The 21,655-nt window shown below is 41.0% G+C and overlaps 4 protein-coding genes across 6 annotated transcripts; 2 read left to right on the forward strand and 2 right to left on the reverse strand.

Annotated features, from left to right (window-relative positions):
* Positions 1 to 1,542: 1,542 nt before the first annotated feature.
* Positions 1,543 to 3,562, reverse strand: zgc:152986 (uncharacterized protein LOC101884054 homolog). Of its 2 annotated transcripts, XM_053636508.1 has the most exons (3): positions 3,474 to 3,562; positions 1,978 to 2,195; positions 1,543 to 1,904 (listed from the first exon to the last, which is right to left on the reverse strand). In XM_053636508.1, the coding sequence occupies exons 2-3, from the start codon at positions 2,186 to 2,188 to the stop codon at positions 1,618 to 1,620; spliced, it is 498 nt and encodes a 165-aa protein (XP_053492483.1). In that variant the 5' UTR covers positions 2,189 to 2,195; positions 3,474 to 3,562; the 3' UTR covers positions 1,543 to 1,617. The 2 variants fall into 2 exon arrangements, with proteins under 2 accessions (XP_053492483.1, XP_053492482.1); XM_053636507.1 differs by lacking the exon at positions 3,474 to 3,562 and having other exon boundaries at positions 1,978 to 2,299.
* Positions 3,563 to 4,035: 473 nt separating this feature from the next.
* crbn (cereblon) lies at positions 4,036 to 11,122 on the forward strand. Of its 2 annotated transcripts, XM_053636505.1 has the most exons (11): positions 4,036 to 4,152; positions 5,748 to 5,857; positions 6,263 to 6,465; positions 6,823 to 6,981; positions 7,076 to 7,229; positions 7,327 to 7,389; positions 7,623 to 7,707; positions 8,172 to 8,287; positions 8,442 to 8,506; positions 9,166 to 9,297; positions 10,608 to 11,122. In XM_053636505.1, the coding sequence occupies exons 1-11, from the start codon at positions 4,077 to 4,079 to the stop codon at positions 10,783 to 10,785; spliced, it is 1,341 nt and encodes a 446-aa protein (XP_053492480.1). In that variant the 5' UTR covers positions 4,036 to 4,076; the 3' UTR covers positions 10,786 to 11,122. The 2 variants fall into 2 exon arrangements, with proteins under 2 accessions (XP_053492480.1, XP_053492481.1); XM_053636506.1 differs by lacking the exons at positions 4,036 to 4,152; positions 5,748 to 5,857 and adding an exon at positions 5,866 to 6,049.
* Positions 11,123 to 11,681: 559 nt separating this feature from the next.
* vhl (von Hippel-Lindau tumor suppressor) lies at positions 11,682 to 17,285 on the forward strand. The gene is made up of 3 exons (XM_053636509.1): positions 11,682 to 12,861; positions 14,812 to 14,934; positions 15,952 to 17,285. The coding sequence occupies exons 1-3, from the start codon at positions 12,660 to 12,662 to the stop codon at positions 16,143 to 16,145; spliced, it is 519 nt and encodes a 172-aa protein (XP_053492484.1). The 5' UTR covers positions 11,682 to 12,659; the 3' UTR covers positions 16,146 to 17,285.
* An 800-nt stretch (positions 17,286 to 18,085) lies between these two features.
* Positions 18,086 to 20,598, reverse strand: ghrl (ghrelin/obestatin prepropeptide). The gene is made up of 4 exons (XM_053636510.1): positions 19,848 to 20,598; positions 19,349 to 19,435; positions 18,363 to 18,474; positions 18,086 to 18,264 (listed from the first exon to the last, which is right to left on the reverse strand). Exons 1-4 carry the CDS (start codon positions 20,049 to 20,051, stop codon positions 18,251 to 18,253), a joined length of 417 nt encoding a protein of 138 aa, XP_053492485.1. The 5' UTR covers positions 20,052 to 20,598; the 3' UTR covers positions 18,086 to 18,250.
* Between the last annotated feature and the right edge of the window lie 1,057 nt (positions 20,599 to 21,655).

The following is a 21,655-nucleotide window of genomic DNA, read 5'->3' on the forward strand; positions in this document are numbered from 1 at the left end:
TACCATTAGAGAGAGACAGACATGTAACTTGAGACAGACAGACATGTAGCTAGAGAGAAAGACATGTAGCTTGACAGACAGACAGACACGTAGTTTAAGAGACAGACAGACATGTTGCTTGAGAGACAGGCAGACATGTAGCTTGAGAGACAGACAGACATGTAGCTAGAGAGAAAGACATGTGGCTTGACAGACAGACAGACACATGGCTTGACAGATAGACAGACACGTAGCTTAAGAGACAGACAGACACGTAGGTTGAGAGACAGACAGACACATAGTTTGAGAGACAGACAGACATGTGGCTTGAGAGACAGACATGTAGCTTGAGAGACAGACAGACATGTAGCTTGAGAGACAGACAGACATGTAGCTAGAGAGACAGACAGACATGTAGCATTAGAGACAGACAAACATGTTGCTTGAGAGACAGACAGACATGTAGCATTAGAGAGAGACAGACAGACATGTAGCTAGAGAGACAGACAGACATGTAGCTAGAGAGACAGACAAACATGTAGCTTGAGAGACAGACATGTAGCTAGAGAGAAAGATATGTAGCTTGACAGACAGACAGACACGTAGGTTGAGAGACAGACAGACACATAGTATTAGAGACAGGCAGACACGTAGTTTGAGAGACAGACAGACAGAAACGTAGTTTGAGAGACAGACAGGTTGCTTGAGAGACAGACAGACATGTAGCTTGAGAGACAGAGCCACATAGCTTGAGAGACAGGCAGACAGACCTGTAGCTTGAGAGACAGACAGACAGACGTGTATAAAGCTCAAATTCATGACTAGCCCCCTTACAATCATATTGAAATATTTACACTTTACTAATCCTTACAAAACATTTTTAAATGAATCAGGATTAAGATGATGCAGTCTTCCCAAAACCTCATGGTCCTAAAACCTGTACATTCACTGCCATCTAATCAGAACCACTTTGTATTACAGAACACTCATGTAATTTAACCTAAAGAAAGAAAAAGCCCAGCAATTAAACAAATGTTTTTAGTAAAATGAGGACCTGGCAACAATCCTGCTTCTTCTTCTCCTTCTTTTTTTCCCCCTTCTTCAAATTAAAGTCCATTACTGCCACCTACTAAACTGGAGTGCAGCAGTGTTGAAGTGAATCTTTTTTTGTGTGCGTGTGTGAAAATGATGTTTTAAGCACTGAAAAAAAGAAAGATTTTTGTAAACTAAATTACCATAAACAATTTATACCCAAGTTGTGCCTTTGCTTTAGCAGATAATCTCACATGGATACTGCAGATTAGTGCCTAAAACTGCTGCTGGAATCATAAAAACTGTCATGTGCTCATCCCAGGACTCATACTGAACATCCTATAAACACACTTACTGTACTGTGTGTCTTTCCTCTTCTACACCTGTACACTGTAATGATTTATAATCACGCTAGCAGAGTTGAGCAAAGATTTGAAATTTTGCTGACTCAGTTGAAGTTTGGTTCATCTTCAGTAATCATGCATGCGCATGGATTCAAAATGAATCACTACCATAAGCATTGTTTTAAAACTGATACTTTTATTTAATATAACATTAAAATACAATCCATATTGTACCTTACATTTACTCTTCTTCTCTCTGACCTCACAGCACACTAAACATATCGCTAAGATGATCACCATCATCATCCTGACCTTCATCCCACATATTAAAGCTCCACCCCTGACCCAGACAAACATCATGATCTTCCCACATCGTGAAATCATCCTCCATCCGCAGCATATTTAGGAGCTCGTGTAGACCGAAGGCCAGGAAATCACTGTTACCATAGGAACCATGCTGGTCATCACCAGCAAAATCCTGCTTCTTCTCCATCTCGGCGGATTGGTCATAGATTCTCCGTCTCTCTCGGTTAGACAGCACCTCGTAGGCTGAGGAAGAAAGAGAGATGAACAGAGCGGTGTTGGGATATATAGGAAAAAGAATGTGTGTCTGGATACACACCTTGTGCAACCTGGGTGAAGACGTGTTGAGCATCTGGGCTGTGGTTCCTGTCTGGGTGGAGCTTCCGGGCCAGCTGGTGAAACGCTTTCTTTATCTCTCTCTCTGAGGCAGAGTGAGGAACTCCTAACACGGAATAATAATCAGCCGAACACACAGATACACATGCGCAGAGAAGCAGCAGCAGGACACTCACACAGACTGCCAGAGCCATCGAGTACCTGTGCATGGACACACACACACACATGCGCGCGCGCACACACACACACACGCACACACACACAGAGAATATCTTTATCAGGACCTTCCAGTTATCCCAAAACAATTCCCTGCTGCAAAAAAAACAGAAACCCTCATAGAATTTGTAATGGGTTTAATGGGAATTGTATTGATTTTAATGGAAACTGTAATGGTCCCTGTCGGTCACTACTAGTAACCTTCTATTGGTGGCATGTTATGTCTAATGGATACCATTAAGAACCAATTATGGTAATGGTTTTAATGGTTATCTAATGGTTTGTAATGGCATTTGTAGTGGAAACCATTAGAATTTCTGTGATGGTTTCTAGTGTTTTTGGGGGGGTTTTCAAGCTCCTCAAATTAAAGACAAATGTAAAGAAAAAAATGTGTGTATATATATATATATACAAATCAAATACTTATATATATATATACACAGTGTGTGTGTGTGTGTGTATATATGTGTGTGTATGTATATGTATATGTATGTATGTATATATATATATATATATATATATATATATATATATATATATATATATTATATATAGAGAGAGAGATATTTGGATGGGTACTTTTAAAAATTAAATACAATTTTAATTAATACTTTTTTATTTTTAAATATTTTTGTTTGGTAAATAAAATGGTAAAAGTTTCTTTAACATGACTATAGCTGGTGTTAGTTTCACCTAATAATAAAAAATAAAATAAAAACTCCTGGTGTATTATTTTTACTGTTGTTTTATCATTCAAATACATACATTTATAATACAGCTAAATGCAAAAGTTTTCACCCCCGTGTTTAAAAAAAAAATTAAATAATCAACATAAACTTCAAGCATTTATTTAAAAAAATGTGTGTGTGTGTGTGTGTATTGTCCTTAATAACAGAAAATGCAGAAAGTGTTAATGTTATTAAGACATTTTCTATTTATTTTTTTTGTTAATTAATCAGTTAATTAATTTTTTAGTTAGCTTTTCTCTCATGTTTGGTTTTAGGGAAAATGTTACTCTCATGTGTTTTTTAAAATTCTGATTTTAACAAATAACGATTGTTTCATATGAGTGACTATAACACATTATCTGACTCTATAAACCCATCCTTTCACTTTAAATAGCTTTAAAATGCCCAAAAATATTTTTATACAACATTGTAAGATTTCCTGTTTTCATATCCCTATGGCACATTTTAAAAGCCCTATCTTTATCTTTAATCAAGCGAGAAACTGAGGATTAAATATCATTATTAAATTCTTTACCTGTAATATTTTCCAGGTGAATGTTTAAGGTTCCAGGTGAATTTTCCAGGTGAATGTTTAAAACAGAAAACCAGAGTCAGCCATCTTGTTTGTTTGTTTGTTTGTTTGTGTGGGTTGACATTGTTGTGACAGTTTAGAATATTTTCCCACGCAATAAAACTAAATTATCATGATATTATTGAGACATTTAGGAGTGCTGGGATATCTATATATAGGTATATGTTTAGTATCTATGCACATTTACCTAGAAGATGTAGGAATGTTAAATAAAATAATTGTTGTAGTTTTGTAATCGGTGCTTATGTAGCATTAAGACAAGGTACAAAACAAGTAAAATGTTACTACCTAGACGACTATATCGAGTGTATCAAGTGTAAAAGTGCTTTAAGAAGAAATACTGAGGTATTATTTGGAGATTTGAAGTTTAAAAAGTGTATTTTTTTTATTTAAAAATACGATTTGTTTGTACAGTTTTGAACAGCGCGCTGCAGTTCCTCCTCCAGACAGTAGAGGGCGCAGCGCTGGTTTTCTCCGCTTCTTCTCCGTGACTGTGCTCAGACTGTTCGTGTTTTGGGAGAGTAATCATGGTGTAAACACACGGCCATGGCTGATGAGAGAGAAGGAGCTGATAACAACAACATTAACGACGACATGGGGAACCAGCTACAGCTCTTACCGGGTGAGTGTGCGCCTGAACGCGCTTGAAAACAAAAGCTGACACACTTCCGCTAAAACGCCAGCATTTGTGCGTTGCGCAGACTTTTCCAAGGCCACGGAGCTGACCAGGGTTAACCCAGGATTAACCCAGGATTAACCCGGAATTAACCCGGGATTTCAGACATGCCAAGCTTTAGGCTTGCCAGATATATTCCCACACGTGTTTAGGTTTTCATCCACATCCACAGCCAAACAGTTCATGTAGGAGCTCTGGAAACAAAACAAAAACAAACCTTGAGCGAAGTGAAAATGAAAGCATTAACTAAAATGGCGCACTTATTATTGTTATTATTATTATTATTATTATTATTATTATGTTTTTTTTAGGAAGTTTTGCCAGAAACAGACCTGAAGTTCTGAATTTTAACAACACCACCACCACTAAAAGAGTGGCCCTCTTTTCCTCCCCTAGTAACAACAACAACAGATGATCCAATCAGCATCAGAGTTTGGAATGATTGACAGTTGCATAGGTGAAGCCCCGCCCCCTTTCTCCCATCTCACATTAGTGAGGTCCCCGCTTGTTGTTTTATGTAGCGCCCCGGCGGTCCTGTCGGAACCGCGGTACCAGTTGAAATACGTCAAACAATCAGAGTTGTCGAATCTACGAGTAGACAAGGGGGGATACGTGAATCAATTTGAGCTGTTCGTTGAAAATGTTGGCCATGTAGAGATTTTTAAGGATTAGATCCAGAATGTACTCTGTTATTATGTTGGTTTGGTTTGGTTTTTGTACTATTTATTGCGTTTAGCCACCAAACGTAGCTAGATATAGCTGCATTTGCGGAACTGTCACACCATGCTGACACACCTGTCCTCTTTCGGTTTAAGACACACCCACTTTGGGTTTAAATCCAAATACTTCGAACACTAAACTTAGACACGTACGGAAACTCGACATCATTTTATTTGTCATACGCATAGTACGTCAGAGACAATTGTACGCTGAAATGCTTGTGGTGAAGCTCTGTAAACTCACGAAGGCGCAGACGCATTAGAAAAGAATAGAGGTGTCGAGTTATCGATACCGATAACCGATTAATCGACCGATAGTTTTTAAAATCGATACCGAGCGAAAACATAACGCTCAGAGTAAAATCTCGCTAAACTTTTATTAGAAAATTAAACAGTACTGACGGCACCATGAAAGTGTACTGTACTTTTTTTAAATGAAATAAATATTAATATATTAACTATTTAATAATAAATATTAAAGTATGTAAAAGATATGCATCCAAACTGACCCAAAAAGTAACACAACACATAACAAATAAAAATAGAGAAGTGCAAAATTAATAATAATAATAATAATAATAAAAATTAAAAACACTTCAAATAACATGACAAAATTAGTCAGCGATAGTTTTTATTTCGCCTCTAGAGGCCGCTCTCGTGCCGTACAATTGAAATTTTTTTAAAAACAGAATACACTATTGGAATCGCAGTCGTGTGCAAGATTTACAGATTTAAAGCTCAGCCGAGAACAGTGACCCGCTACCATAGTGTCGTTACGTTACGTTACAACCTTATCACTGACCTTCTCTGTGTTCTGTGTAGAAAACGAGGAGGAGGAAGAAGATGACATGGAAACAGAGGATCGCGACAGCGAGGGTGCGGAAAAGCCGAGCATCATCAACTTCGACCCCAGCCTGCCCACCTCGCACGCTGTGAGACCGGATTTATCATCTTTAACACTTCACGGGTCTTGCTTTAAGACCTGGTGTTCTTTGTAGATTACTTAAAGGAAAGCCGATCTGTTTGAGTGTGCACATAACGAGATGAGAGCAGCTGAAAGACTAAAGCGCCGCCGCAGGTAGAGATGAAGCACGGGGTAAATCCCAACGCGCCGCTATCAGCAGGTAGCCGAACCACGTTCTGGAAAACGTACAAACTCGTTAAGCAAAGAAAGTACGTTCATACGCTTTAATTTGATCAGCCCCATAGCGATAATCTTCCATTTTTTAAGTGGTTCAGGGGAGGGAGGAGAAGGGAGAAGGTGCGCGCTCTGATGACACGAGGTGGCAGTGACGGTTTACTTATAAGACTCGTTTTTGTGTGTGTGTTTGCGTTAGTACCTGGGTTCAGACATGGAGGAGTTCCACGGGCGCACTCTTCACGACGACGACAGCGTGCAGAGTCTCCCCGTCCTCCCTCACGCCACCCTCATCCTGATTCCGGGTCAGACGCTGCCGCTGCAGCTCTTCAGACCGCAGGAGGTCAGCATGTTCCGCAACCTGGTCAGCCACGACCGCACTTTCGCCGTGCTGGCGCACAGGTAAGCGCTCCGGAAACCCTGCATCCGAATTCGTCTCGCGTGACGAAAGATAAAATGTTCGTCATTACGGGTATTATTAGATGATGAACCAGCGTGTAGAGTTACACCAAGGTGCTTTGGGCTGATTTAAAATCCATCCATGTATATCTGTCACACTCACGTCAATCCAGTTGTGCTATTAAAGGTGCATTTATATTAATATTATAGTATATATTTAGATTATAGTCTGAAATCGGCATGAGCGCAGCGCAGCCGGGTAATTCTCCTGCGCGCGATGAAGGACCCTCACAATCCAGATTAATAATTCACTTTTAAAGTGCTGAGAAGAAACTCGACCTAACAGTCACTTCTCTGCAGTCCGGATTCGGGCGGAGGAGAGCTGCAGGCGGAGTTCGGGACGACGGCGGAGATCTACGCCTTTCGCGAGGAGCAGGAGTACGGCATCGAGACGGTGAAAATCAAAGCCGTCGGACGGCAGCGCTTTAAAGTGCACGACATCCGCACGCAGGCAGACGGGTGAGGCATTAACGCGACACGGTGCCGTCGCATCAACCGGACGAATGAAAATAAAGTCCGTCAAGTAACGAACGATCGCTGGTTTTGTTTTTAGGATCCGTCAGGCAAAGGTGCAGATTTTGCCCGAACGGATTCTGATGGACCCTTTGAGCGCGCTGCAGCTCTCGACCCGCTTGCACAGACGTGTTCCGGATGCCAGACCCGCGCCGCCGCAGAGCCAAGCACAACGCTGCCACACCTACAGACGGGTAACGAACACGTACTAATACGGAAAGCCTGACACTTTGTCTCCGTTCTCATTTAATACACCGACACTCTCTTTACGCGTTCCTCTTTCTCTCACAGAGGAGGTTGTTTCCTGCTAGTATGACCCCATGGCCGTCCTGGGTTTACTCCCTGTACGACTCGGTGAGTTTTTAATCCGTCAAAGATTCATTTTTCTCCACACACACACACACACACACACACACAGACGCTATTCAGGAGCTCACTGATACTTTCCAAGAAAAAGAAAAAAAGCTCTGAAAGATCAATTTCTTTAAACATCATTTGTGGAGCTTGGATTTTAATTTACTTTCTGATTATATTAATGTTGTGTGTGTGTGTGTGTGTGTGTGTGTGTGTGTGTGTGTGTTATACAGGAGACTCTAATGAGCAGAGTTAAGAAGCAGCTCCACGAATGGGACGAGAACCTCAAAGACGAATCGCTGCCTACTAACGCTATAGGTACACACTCGTACACACTCATGGTGAAGTACATCCTGCTCGGGAGTTTCCATTTTAAGACTGCTGGCCAGTCTTTTATATATATATTTTTATATATATATATATATATATATATATATATATATAAACGAACCCATCATAGTAAAGGTGAAATTGGATGACTTTCATTTCAACTGTAGTAGACGGTGTCTTTATCGCTGTCCAAATATTTACAGACCCGACCGTACTCGTCTAATGTCGACGTGGAACACGCACTATGTGTGTAAGAGGGGTTGAGTGTTGCGACATACCTCTGTAGAATATACCATATCCTGAAAAGAAATCTAACCACAGCAGTAAGTCCTTTTCGAATTGTGTGGGGGATAGAAACGGACCTGGCAACCCTAGGCAAGCAGGCAATAGGCCTACTTCCAACTGCTTATCGTTTGTAGTTCTGTTTGTAAATTTCACTTGTGTGTGTGTAGATTTCTCCTACAGGGTGGCAGCGTGTTTGCCGATAGACGATGCCCTCAGACTGCAGCTCCTGAGGATCGGTAGTGCCATTCAGAGACTCCGCTGTGAGCTGGACATCATGGACAGGGTGCGTGTGTGTATGTATGTATGTGTGTGTGTGTGTGTGTGTGTGTGTGTGTGTGTGTGTGTGTGTGCGCGTGTGTGTGTGTATACAGACTTATCAGGAGCCTTTTCAAAGTCAGTATTTTGATGCTGTTGTGTGTTTTCTGTATCCGCCGCAGTGCACGTCTCTGTGCTGTAAGCAGTGCCAGGACACCGAGATCACCACCAAGAACGAGATCTTCAGGTGAGACGCTCGCTCACACACTCCATTTCAAGCTGAAACTCTTCTTCTTCTTCTTCCTCACATTCCAGACAGGAAATGATTAGTTACTCAAATTGCAGGGTTTTCCCTACACTCGTTCTATGATGTTATCGTTTCTATAGTAACAGCGAAATAGCCGTGGTAGGACAATAATCAACTTTTATTTCTTACTTAACCTGTACGTAGATGTCCGAACCTACACTTGCACTACAAACCTGGCATTCCAGTGCGATTAGAGTGACTATATGTATGTATGTATGTATATATATATATATAAATATATAGACAGAGCTAAAAGAAACGTACACAGTTCAAATTCATATCCGTCATTTCTATATTTCCGTAAAGCCGATTTGTGATGGGCGTCCGTCGTTACAAGCACTATACAGGTCACGGAATTAAATTAAATCGAATTGAACTCACGTCCGAGCCGTACTGTTATACAGAAATCTGACCAATCAGATTTTCAGAATTCATGCTGTGGTTGGAATCTAGCTATTTATGCTTAGCTTTAAAAAAAAAAAAAAAAAAAAGACGCTAGCTTGGATGAATTAACAGTGCTGTTAGACTACTTGGGTCGCCTTAGCGATCTTTTTATTTATTGTGTGTATGGTGTGGTACTGTTCGTTCCGTCTCCGCAGCCTGTCTCTGTGTGGGCCGATGGCAGCTTACGTGAATCCTCATGGTTACGTCCACGAGACTCTGACCGTCTACAAGGCCAGCAACCTCAACCTGATCGGGAGACCCTCCACTCTGCACAGCTGGTTCCCAGGGTGAGCATGCCGTAACGACGGAGTCGAGACGATCGAGGACGCAGGCGTTTCGCCGTAAACTCATGAAAAGCGAACGTAGATGAGACCGTTAGTCCTCATTCGGGAGTTTCATCTCAAACCGAAATACCAGGAAAAGCTTCCAGACTTTTAGCGCAATCATAAATCCTCACTGATTTTAAACAGGGCCGAGAGCGTTACCGGAGAAGTTAGCTGAAGCTAGCTAATCAGGGTTTGTCGACTCGGGCACTTTATTTCACGTGTTCATCATTCATGTGGTTGAACAATCCTTCACGCAATTATGGCAAAATCACGCAAACGCCGCAATACTCAGAAGGAGCGTACGATTTTTATTTATTTATTTATTTTTAATTACCGCAGATTCGGGCAGCGGCGCGTCACGTGACGTGATCGCGACTCGCATCCAGCCAAAGCCCTCATCGAGTCACGTGCGTCGAACACGAATACAGCTGAAAGGTCTCGTTTACCGACGAACATCGCAGCGAAAGATTTCGATTTCGCCGATTCAGGTCGTTTTCTGCAACAATAATAAAAAAAAAAACCTCCAAGTTACATCACAAATTTTTGACGGAAAAAAATAACCGCTGGAGCAAAATCAAGTGTTTTTCATCCTGCGTTAAGTTTTATTTTTGAATTGTTCACGTATTTATCGTTGAAAATATCCGTCATGCTTAGCACTTAACCCCTTTGTGCACTTTCACGCCTTAGTTTAGTAAAACTGCTACTTTTGGTTTTCTTTGCTTTGGATTTTCACACTGCTCCAAATGAAACGAAACCCCCCCCCCCCCCCCCCAAAAAAAAGCAAGAAAAATAAAAATCCGTCACTTCAGGGGCGTGGCTCAGCCAATCAGATTTTAGAGCTGGAACTGTCTCTTCAATAATGATCATTTTATCATGCAGTCCTGTGCTTTTTCGCTCCAAAATGTCGAAAAAGTGCGTAAATGTGAAAATGAATCAATTAATTAATACCCTACTGAACTAATAAATTAATGAATACATGGACAAACGGAACTAATGAATAAATAAACGAATGAACAAACTAATGAATCATCTAATGATGTATTGAACGAACAAATGAATGAACACGCTAACTAATTAATGAATGAATGAACAGTCTGATGAATCATCTAATGAAGTATTGAACGAATGAATCATCGAATAAATGAACGAATGAATCGTCTAATAAATGTATGACTGGATTAATAAATGAGTGCACAATCTAATGTCTAAGCTAAAGAAATGTGGAAAATTGTGTGTGTGTGTGTGTGTGTGTGTGTGTGTGTGTGTTTCAGGTACGCGTGGACCATCGCGCAGTGCCGGACCTGCGGTTCTCACATGGGCTGGAAGTTCACAGCTATGAAAAAGGATCTGAGTCCTCAGCGATTCTGGGGTCTGACTCGCTCGGCGCTCTTACCCACAATCCCTCAGGGCGAGGAGGGTGTGGAAGGCTCGCGCCTGCTCTGCCTGTAACCTCAGCGCCACGCATACGCACACAGAATCTCGATCACGTCAGCCGTCCTCCATCACACCCCACACTCCGAGCGAATGAGAGAGGCAGGAAGGAGATCAAAAGCGGTGGATGAGTTGGAGGAGGAAGAGGAAGAGTGTCGAGCCAGAGAGAGAGAGCGAGAGAAATCAAACACTGAGTTGTCACTTTAATGAAATCTGTTTCAATCAGAACGACACACAACAGCATTTTTCCCCGACATAGCAAAGTATGTGCACATCATAATCATCACATCTTGTTTTTTTTTTTTTATTTTGTTGTTCCTCTTTGATGTTATATAAATAGGCTTTTCTGTAAAAATGAGGGATTTTGTGTGACGATCCCTTATTGGCCAAAGCGCGATGACGCTCTGTGTGTGTAGATAAGGGGTTGGGTGTGGTACTGTGTGCCACCGTGACTGCAGCTTGAAACGGACAGCCTGTGATTTATTAAAAAAACAAAAAAAAAAACCTTATCGTTGACGAATCGTACGAGAGACGCGACTGTACCTACTGTATTTTTGTATGTTTCACGTCTACTTTTATCGCCGTCGTTTTCTCCCGTTTTATTTCGCCATGGATGATGTTTTTGGGCGTATACGCGTGTTAAACACTGAAAAAGATCGTGTGTTTTCTAGAAAGATCTGTGTGTAGATTGAGAACTTTGGTTTCTAAAGGACCTACGATACGCATTCGTTAAAGCGCACACACACACACACACACACACACACACTTAAGATTCACTTCACACATACGCAGTATAGTTTGTGTAATATATTTCCTCATATTTCATGTTTCAGTTCCACTCACTGGCGTATTTATGACCGTAATATATTCCAAGGATTCTTGCTGATCAGTACTACATGCTCTAATAAAATCTGGAATGTGTATATGTATTAGGAATATTTAATAATTTTATTTACTTATTTATTTTTAAAAAACTGGATGGTCTCAGAGCTCCCCGGTTCGATGCGGAACTCGGGTTACCGCCCGTGTGGCGTTTCACATGTTCTCTCGGTGTCCGTGTGGGATGGGTTTCCTCCAGGTTCTCCGGTTTCCTCCGACCTTCCAAAAACATGCAGGTAAACGGTATACTTCGCTATACTTCGGCTAAAGTGTGTGAATGTGTCGTCGTGTGCTAGCGGCCCATCCAGGGTGTGTTCCAGACATCCCGGAGTACCCCGTGCCGCCGAACCAAAAGTCCAGGGGGGGTGGTCGGGCTGATCCTGGTCCCGATCCTGTCATCTGGGGTTCAGCACATGAATATATAGGATGACGTTCTCTTCACTGGAACCAACAAGCTCAAGAATGTTCCAGTCGCTGTGCACGAAGCGAGCTCCGTGAAGACACGGTGTTCGGGTTGGACTGGAAGATCTCGAGCATCCTGCACAGAGTTGTGACCTCAACCCCACTGAACACCTTTGGGATGAACTGGAGCTTCCTCGACATCCAAACATCATCGGCGCCTGACCTCAACCTTACTAATGCTCTTTTGGAAAAGTCTGAACGAACGCAAATCTCCACAGACACACACTCCAAAATCTATTGGAAAGCCTTCCCGGAAGAGTGGAGCGCATTATAACAGCGAAGGAACCCGTGTCTCCACTAGGGGGAGGTAATGAGCGCTGTGAGTTTTCTTCTTCGGGGGCGTTCGGAATGAAAACAAACTGCGAGGCACGTACTAGGTGTAAACACTCTCCACGTTAGCAGTGTTATTGCGTGTTTATAGAGCGGAGAGCTTTATTTTATTTTATTTTATTTTATTTTATTTTATTTTATTTTATTTTATTTTATCTCGATAGTTTGATCACTCGGCAGCATTTCTGACGCCACCGGGGAGCAGCTCGGCTCTGTCCGCCATGCCTCAGCCACCGGAGGCCGGGGAGCGGCAGCAGCAGCTCCCTCTGGTCCGCTCGCTGAACACTCGGCTCCCGGCTCATGTGCTGTTCTGTAACCGCAGTCCCCGCACCGTCAAGCTGCTGTGGATTAATTTCCAGGGACAGCCGGAGTCTTACGGCGAGCTGAAGCCGCAGACCGGGAGGAGGATGAACACTTTTGTGGGTCTGTCCTTCTTCCTCATCAGGGCTGGAAAACTAACAGGAAAGAGTCCATTTAAACTCTATTTAAACTTTAAAGGTGCAACAGGCGATTTTTAAAAATCTCTCACTTGTCTAAATAATCTTGAAGAAATGTAGAGCGTGATAAATAAACATAGGTTAATCCATGGTTTTAGCAACAGTTTATAAATTCACTGAGAAAACACGTTTGGGAAAACGCTTCCGGGCCGGAACGCTTGTTTATGTTTGGATTCCATCTAATGCTGCGTTCGAGGTGAAGTTACAACTTGTAATTACCCGAATACAACCTGTAAAAAGAAAAAAAAACACAGAAATTTGGGGTCGTCATCTTGATACTAATACCAAGCATTCTCTATATTGTCTGCTGTGCTGCAGTTTCAGTCCTAAATGTTGTATGAATGTTTAAAGTTCACTACAGTAGAACAGAACTCATAGCCACTCAGGCCTGTAACTGTCGAAGTGCACTTAAAGTAGCTTTTTAAAAGCTTTATGGTCTGACAGAGCAAACAAGTGACACACTTTTGAGGATGTGTTCATGTTTTTTGTTTTTTCCCCCACTTCGCATATCGTATGTTCCGTGGATGTAAGTGATGTTATTACAATTTACAAATGACCGCTTACAAGGCACCATGAACTGGACCCATAGTGGATTTTACCAATAACTAAGTCGGGCGGGACCTACCTGCCGATAACCGGTTAATCGACTCGGAGTAAAATATTGCTGAAAGTTATTACACAAATAAACAGTACTGACTGCACCATGCAAATGTATTATACTTTTTAAAATGAAATAAATAGTAATATATATTAACTATTAAGAAATATTCAATAAAATAAAATATATACATCCAAAGTAACACCCCAAATAACATAAAAGTAGAGACATCTAAAATTAAGAAGAAAAAAAAAAAAACACAACAAAATTGGTCAGTGATAGTTTTTATTTCACCTCTAGAGGCCGCTCTCGTGCTGTATAACAATGACAGTGGACCCTTCTTCTCAGCTGCAACCGGGAAACACTATCTTGGTGGATTTTTGCCCTTAACCGATCGGTTATCGGTGCCGATTATTCGGCAAAGCCGATCAATCGGTCGACCTCTACTACGAACGCAGCATAAGATCCTGGGGGCGGAGCTTCATGAACATCTGCTGGAGTGAGCTACCAGGAGTTAAATCATTACGAAATAAAATCATTCAAATGTCAAACCCATCAAACCGTTAGAGATCTCACGTACTGCACCTTTAAAGTGTTCAAAAAGAAAAAAATACAAATTAACAGTACAAAATTTGTTTATTTCTTTGTTTACTTGTGTATTATGCTAACTCGGGCAAACCTAGAATTTTCCTTTGCTGATGCTAAGGTTTATTAAATGTATAATAAGGGCTCGTTTTAAAAGCTAGTTTGACAATAAAGCACAACAGTACGCCAGGCTAGAGTCTAAACGTCTGAAACGAGACTTTTAACAAGGATTTTAAAGGTCAAAATAAAAATCAAAGGAGTTGTCAAGTTGTTAGAAAGTAGGTTCATTAATTTCAATAAATCCGGCGTAAAATACAAATCCATATTATTACACTCGAGTACGTTCTAGAAGTCCTCTAGACCTGTCAGAATATATCATCATCACCATCATCATCATCTTCACAACTCCAGAGCCTCCTGGTCTGTTTGGAGAGAGTTTTATTACTCCTGATAAACTAATCCAGTCCAAATAGGGCTTGAGTCTATATGTGTGTGTGTGTGTGTGTGTGTGTGTGTGTATATATATATATATATATATATATATATATATATATATATATATATATATATATATATATATATATATATATATATAAATATATATATATATATATATATATATATATATATATATTTATTTTAATGTCAAGAAAAGATGAAGCATATATGAAGCTCTTTGTTTATTTCTGCCAGGGCACCCGTGGATGTTTCGTGATGCTGAGACTGATGACCCAATGTTTGTGAATAATAAAGAGATGTACTTGCCCAATGCGCTGGAAAATGGCCAAGTATCTGTGGTCAACATCACACTACCAGGTAACTAGCTCCGATTGCCTGCGGTTAGGTTAGGTAACTAGCTTGGAGTGCCTGCGGTTAGGTTAGGTTAGGTAACTAGCTTGGAGTGCCTGCGGTTAGGTTAGGTAACTAGCTCCGAGTGCCTGCGGTTAGGTTAGGTAACTAGCTCGGAGTGCCTGCGGTTAGGTTAGGTTAGGTTAGGTAACTAGCTCCGAGTGCCTGCGGTTAGGTTAGGTTAGGTAACTAGCTCCGAGTGCCTGCGGTTAGGTTAGGTAACTAGCTCAGAGTGCCTGCGGTTAGGTTAGGTTAGGTAACTAGCTCCGAGTGCCTGCGGTTAGGTTAGGTAACTAGCTCGGAGTGCCTGCGGTTAGGTTAGGTTAGGTAACTAGCTCCGAGTGCCTGCGGTTAGGTTAGGTTAGGTAACTAGCTCCGAGTGCCTGCGGTTAGGTTAGGTAACTAGCTCCGAGTGCCTGCGGTTAGGTTAGGTTAGGTAACTAGCTCCGAGTGCCTGCGGTTAGGTTAGGTTAGGTAACTAGCTCAGAGTGCCTGTGGTTAGGTTAGGTTAGGTAACTAGCTTTGAGTGCCTGCGGTTGGGTTAGGTAACTAGCTCCGAGTGCCTGCGGTTAGGTTAGGTTAGGTAACTAGCTCCGAGTGCCTGCGGTTAGGTTAGGTAACTAGCTCCGAGTGCCTGCGGTTAGGTTAGGTAACTAGCTCCGAGTGCCTGCGGTTAGGTTAGGTAACTAGCTCCGAGTGCCTGCGGTTAGGTTAGGTAACTAGCTCCGAGTGCCTGCGGTTAGGTTAGGTAACTAGCTCCGAGTGCCTGCGGTTAGATTAGGTTAGGTAACTAGCTCCGAGTGCCTGCGGTTAGATTAGGTTAGGTAACTAGCTCCGAGTGCCTGCGGTTAGATTAGGTTAGGTAACTAGCTAAGGTCTTCTTCTCTTGTAAGTGCCCAGTTGGTCCTTATATGAATTTTTGGCTCATTTCACTCTGTTTCTTGTGTGTGTGTGTGTGTGTGTGTGTGTGTGTGTGTGTGTTAGTGTTTTCCCTGAGGGAGCGGTGTCTGCAGGTGGTGAGGAAGCTAGTGCGTATTGAAGATTTCTCCCGGTTAGAAATCGCTCGGAGTCTTCAGGAAGATCTCTCTCAGAAGCCGAGCATCCACTCAGACCTGCAGCGCATGAACCAGAGAGTGGAGCAGAGACTGCTGCAGAACAGAGAGGAACAAAACACCTGAACATCTCCACTCTCTTTATTATTACTTATCACTTCTTATTATTATTATTATTATTATTATTATTATTATTATTGCTGCACGCCCAGGTCAAATGTTGAGCCTGGAGAAACACAGCCTGTTTCTTGAATGGAAGAAGCAACATAACAGAAAGCTGTTTCTGTTTTTGACTTTAAAACGACTGACGTTCGATGTTCTTTCACTGCAGGAACCTTTTTCAGGAACCTTCTTTCAGGACCTCTTGTTGTTGTTGTTGTTTGTGTGTTTGTTTTGTTTTAAGGAGACAGAATGGAAAAATTACAGAGACTTTATAAGAGAGGAAAAGCGTGTCAGAATCGTTCTCTGTTAAAAGCCGAAGAGCCAGAAATTGATTGAAAGTCAAAAAAAATATCTACATTTAAACTTTAAAGGTGCAAGAGTCAAAAAAATTTTTAATACTTACTCGGAAATGATAAAGAAAAACGATGGATTAAAGACGTGGTATAAGCAGAAGTTTTTCATTTAAAGTCGGTTATAAAGAAAACATGTTTGGAAAAGCGTCTTTTTGGTCCGGAATGCTTGTTTGTGTTTGGGTGTGCCTCCTGTCAATCATTTTATAGACATTCTACTGGCCAACTGAGTTCCTGAGGGCGGAGCCTCTTGAAAATGGAGTGAGGGAGAATGGGGGCGTAAACAAAACTGAATAAATAACAATAATTTGAACCCACCTAAACATTACAGAGCAAATGTTGAAAAAGTTTTAAAATACAAAATTGTAACCAAATGCACCTTTTAAAGTAATTATAAAGCACAGTGTCAGAAAACCAAAGATGAATTTAAGTCATTTGATGATGCTGGAAAATCGTTTAAATTATTATTATTATTATTATTATTATTATTATTATTATTATTATTTAATTCTTAGACAATCTACTGCATTGGTTTGTTTGTATAAGTGTTTCTGAATATTGATGTGTAATATTTTTGTTTCTGAATATTCATGTATAATATTTTTGTACAAAACTTGAAAAAAAAGTTATGCCTTTTCTAAAGAATTTATGAAGAATTTAAAAAAACAAACAAAAAAAAAACAAATCCAGGCTATGGTTCACTATGTTTTGTACTAATCTCTAGGATAAAAAAATAATAAAATAAATAAAAGGATGGTTGTTTATATTATATATATATATTTTTTTTTTTTTTGTACGTTTCTTTGGAAAACCTTCTACCGATGTTTAACGTAAGATCTGCATGTAGTTACGTCAAGTGTTTAATCGTCGTTATTAAAAGTCGTATATTTAACAGCAAACAGTGGTTTAGAGCGTGGTGGAAGCGGGACCTTCAGATCGTGAATAGCTACCTGCTTAGCTAGCTAAAGTTTGCTGATGTAATCAGATGATTCAGTTTTCAGACGTACCCTGCTGTCTTTTATCGGGTCGGATAAACGTGTTCTCGTACGCTGTGTTTCCGACCAAGCTGCAAATGTATCCTGTGCGGGGAAAAAAATTGGAATATGACACGTGAAACAGAACACGATTGCGAATAAAGCGTCGTTTCCTTCCAATGTGTTCAAGAGAAGGAAAATCGTCACAGGGGAGAAACTGGCACGTCTCGCTCTCCGCCATTTTTACTTTTCTGAGTCTATTATCTAATCACAATGTTTTATTTGTTGTTTGTTTGTGTGGGTTTTGTAGGAACGCAAGGGTTTTTTTTACTCTAAACAACAACAAAAACAACTTGCTGAAGGGTTGCCAGGTATAAGAAATATAAAAAATGTCCAGTTTGTAAAATTCCCACCCCAACTACAACTCAGAAACCGCTGAGCTGAAAAAAAACCCCAAGATGTTTAGGCTTACGAAAGCTAGACATAGTTTTTTTGTTTTTTTTTTAAAGTAGTTTCTGATTTTGAACTTTTCTTCTTTTTTTTTTTTAAAGGACTTATAAAAGATTTTAAGAAAAAAAAAGAAAATCCTTTAGTTTTGTGTACACGTAAACGTGGTGTAAACAGAAAGAAACTCTGAACACTGACGAGATCGCCATATCGTCACTTTATTCTCATTTTCCTCACGATCTGTTGTTTTAATAATGTGTAATTTGAAAGAGAGTGTTATGAATCAGGATCCCTGCTGTTAGTTGGCTCCATCTGGGGGGAAAAAAATGGAAAAACAAGCACGTGTGACTTCACCGTGTCGGTATTACTTCTTATAAGTGTGTGTGTGTGAGAGAGACATCAGAACCCACCCAAAGTAGGCGGATCACCCAGGACATCCAGTAACATCCTCTGTAGCACAGGACCATAATCCTCGTATTCTGTGTCACTGAGAGACACGGCCAGCTGGAACGGTGCGCTCACCTGCACAGCCGTAAGGACAATTCCCACTGATCAGTTCACGAGGTTAAAACCCAGGGGAAGAAACGCAAATGTCCGCACGGTCTGAGAAGTCTGGTCTCCGCTCGTGATATTTTCTAACGAATTTAGTTTAGTTTTTTTTTTTTTAATATAAAGAAACTAGCAGTTTCTTGAATCTAACGTGATCCTGATCAGGCGGTTACTAAGGATAAATGAGTGAGTGCTGTAAATACTTCACACAGCTCTGAATGCGCTCTTTGTTTGTCCCGAAAGATTCATATCTGCCCTCTCGCTCACGACTTATTTGTCGGGATCCCAGTCCAGATGCACGTCTCTGGATGTCCTGAGATCCTTTCTAATAGTGGCCTCGTATTTGTATCTGTATTCAGATGTACATGTTTATAACACAGAGATACGCTTTTCCTTTCATCCATTCAAAAACCATGGGGGTGCAAACTTTTTCACGCAGCTGTAACTCTCTATGTACCCTAGTTAATTCGTTCATTCCACCTTCTGCTCACCGTGGTTGTAAAGAGTGATTATTTGACTCTACATCCAAAGTCCAGAGGTTCTCAGAGGTGCATCATTACTGTCATCTAGTTCACACGGCACTGATCTCTTCATCTTCTTCAAACATGTCACTTTGTAGACGCTCCCTAACTCACACCGCATTCTCCAGCTGGCTTTATCTCAGTGGAGTGGAGGTGCGTGTGTATTTTATTGACTGAACTGAAGGTTAATTGATGAATAAAATGTCGGATTTGAACGTTTACACGCGCAGTGTTTTTATGAGGCTGAGGGTTCGTGCAGCGCTGACGGAAGCAGAACGTCATTTATTTACTTCTTCCTTTTATTTCTCGCCCGAACGTTCGCATACCATGATCTTCTCCTCGGAAGGAAGAGGAGCCTCGAGTTCAGCTGCAGTCCTCCGTCCCACCCGAGGTGGCTTTCGGTCTCCACGATTCTAAACACACACACACACACACACACACACACACACACACACACATCCCTACTGCCTGAAACACACTTCATCATCTGTAAATAGAACTACTCATATAAACACACAAACAAGTCTTCAGCTGTTTGTCTTTCTGTCCTTATGAGGACCGGTCACTGACTTTAACTGACTCTGTAATTGATTCATCTAAATCTAACTCTAACCTTAACTTCACTAAACAAAAGAAAACCTTTTAGTTTTTTATTTTATTTCAATAAAAGTTGCAGTTTTTCTCACTGGGGACCAGCCAAATGTCCCCACAATGTCAAAACTGTAAGATATTACTATCTGCTACTATTACTATTGTGGGGACATTTGGTCCCTAGCAAGATATGAAAGCATGACTACACACACACACACACACACACACACTCACCTGTGGTTTTTGGGTTGGACTGAGGAAGCTGGAGCCACACATCACAGTTTCAGCCCACAAAGAAAAAGCGCAGAGGAGCAACATCATGTGACCGACACGACCGTGACCCAGCATGGTGAGCATCTCTCTCTCTCTCTCTCTCTCTCTCTCTCTCTCTCTCTCTCTCAGGATCTGGAGTAAAACTGGGCAGAAAACCAGCAGCATTTAATAAAGTTAAAAAAAAAAAATCATCCGAACATCATGGATAAGAACCTTTTAAGTAATTCAAAATAAGCCACAAGCGCATCAGGCACTTCACTGTTCTAATACATACAGACCCCATACAGACATAAATCATGGATCCAGCTGTACATCTGACTTAAAGTGTGTGTGTGTGTAAGTAATAATTTGCTCCACTTCATTGTTATTACGGTCATCGATGAGACGTTGTGATATAATACATTACTCAACACTAATAGTTTCACGGTCGAGCTGTTGATAAATATCAGATTTCAGTCTTCACGTCTAATATCACGACCGCTGAAAATATATATCAGTGTACACGTATATACGGCCCAAGAACCTAGAAGTATCCACACAGATTGTAGCGCACTGAACTGACCTTACTACATCTGCTGTATATTTCTGTTTCTCCTGAAACATTGTGTACTATACTGAATATTATATACTGAATAAAATCACACACACACGTCTGTAAGCTTGATGTCTTACCTAGAAGCAGGTAATGTCAGGACGGCGTTATGAGTAAGTCTGATCCACTCACGCCTCTTATATATGCTGAAGCTGATCATCTCTGAGACTAAAGCGAGAAGATGAGTGTGTAGAAAAACAAACACTAGAAAATCCCGATCTGTTAATGCACTGAATATTTCCAACGCTACAATAACAGGGTTGTTTAAATATTTGAGGTGTGTGTGTGTGTGTTTAAAGATAAGATATATCGGCTCTTCTGGTGTTTTCGCAGTGAAATTCCACGTGTGTGTTAGCAGTAACAGGATGAGGAGATAAACGTGTAGGTGAGTAGATTTCTTCCTGAAACACGGCGTGAGGAACGTAACGTTTGTTTGAGCGCAAACAAGGTGCTGGTGTCTGGGAACCGAACCATCTCAGCATCTCAGCATCTCACTCGGCGCGTACACACGTTAACGGAGACGAGTGGGTCATGGTGTTGAAGTTGGTTCTTATGAAATTCTCATTAGAAACTTTCATCGAAAAGGATTTTGTGTATTCATGACATATTTAAAAGTGCATGAATGTTTCATACATAAATATAAAGCGACACTGGACGGGTTAGGAAAGGCGTATATAAAATAACGCGAATGGTAACGACATGTTTGTAGTTTGGATGCATTTTGAAAGCAGTTCGGTCATCTGGAAATGAGAAATCTTACATCTTAAATGGGCACAAGGTGCGGAGAGTTGGCCTGGACGGGGTGCCATAACATCACAGTGTATTTGCACAATCGCACACACGTTCATACACATACAGACGGTTTGGAAATGGCAATGTCTTTGGACTGGGGGAGGAAACCGGGGTACTCGGAGGAAACCACGGAGGAAGCCCCCGTGCCCCCTCGTTAGAGACCTAATCTAGTAATCTTAACCTGATGTACCTTTAACAGAAGACAAAACGTTGGGACTTCTTTATTAACAATTGCTTTACTGCATCCGGGAAAGTCAAAATATATGAAGTCAGTACGATGGTTTACAACTTTCAGAAAAATATATTTATTGACTTAGAATCAATCAAAATAACCAAAAGGGAAAAATATTAGGGGGAAAAAAATTATATTGGGGGGGGGGGGGTA

Source organism: Ictalurus furcatus, chromosome 11, assembly GCF_023375685.1.
Source record: "Ictalurus furcatus strain D&B chromosome 11, Billie_1.0, whole genome shotgun sequence".
NCBI classification, from domain to species: Eukaryota; Metazoa; Chordata; class Actinopteri; order Siluriformes; family Ictaluridae; genus Ictalurus; species Ictalurus furcatus.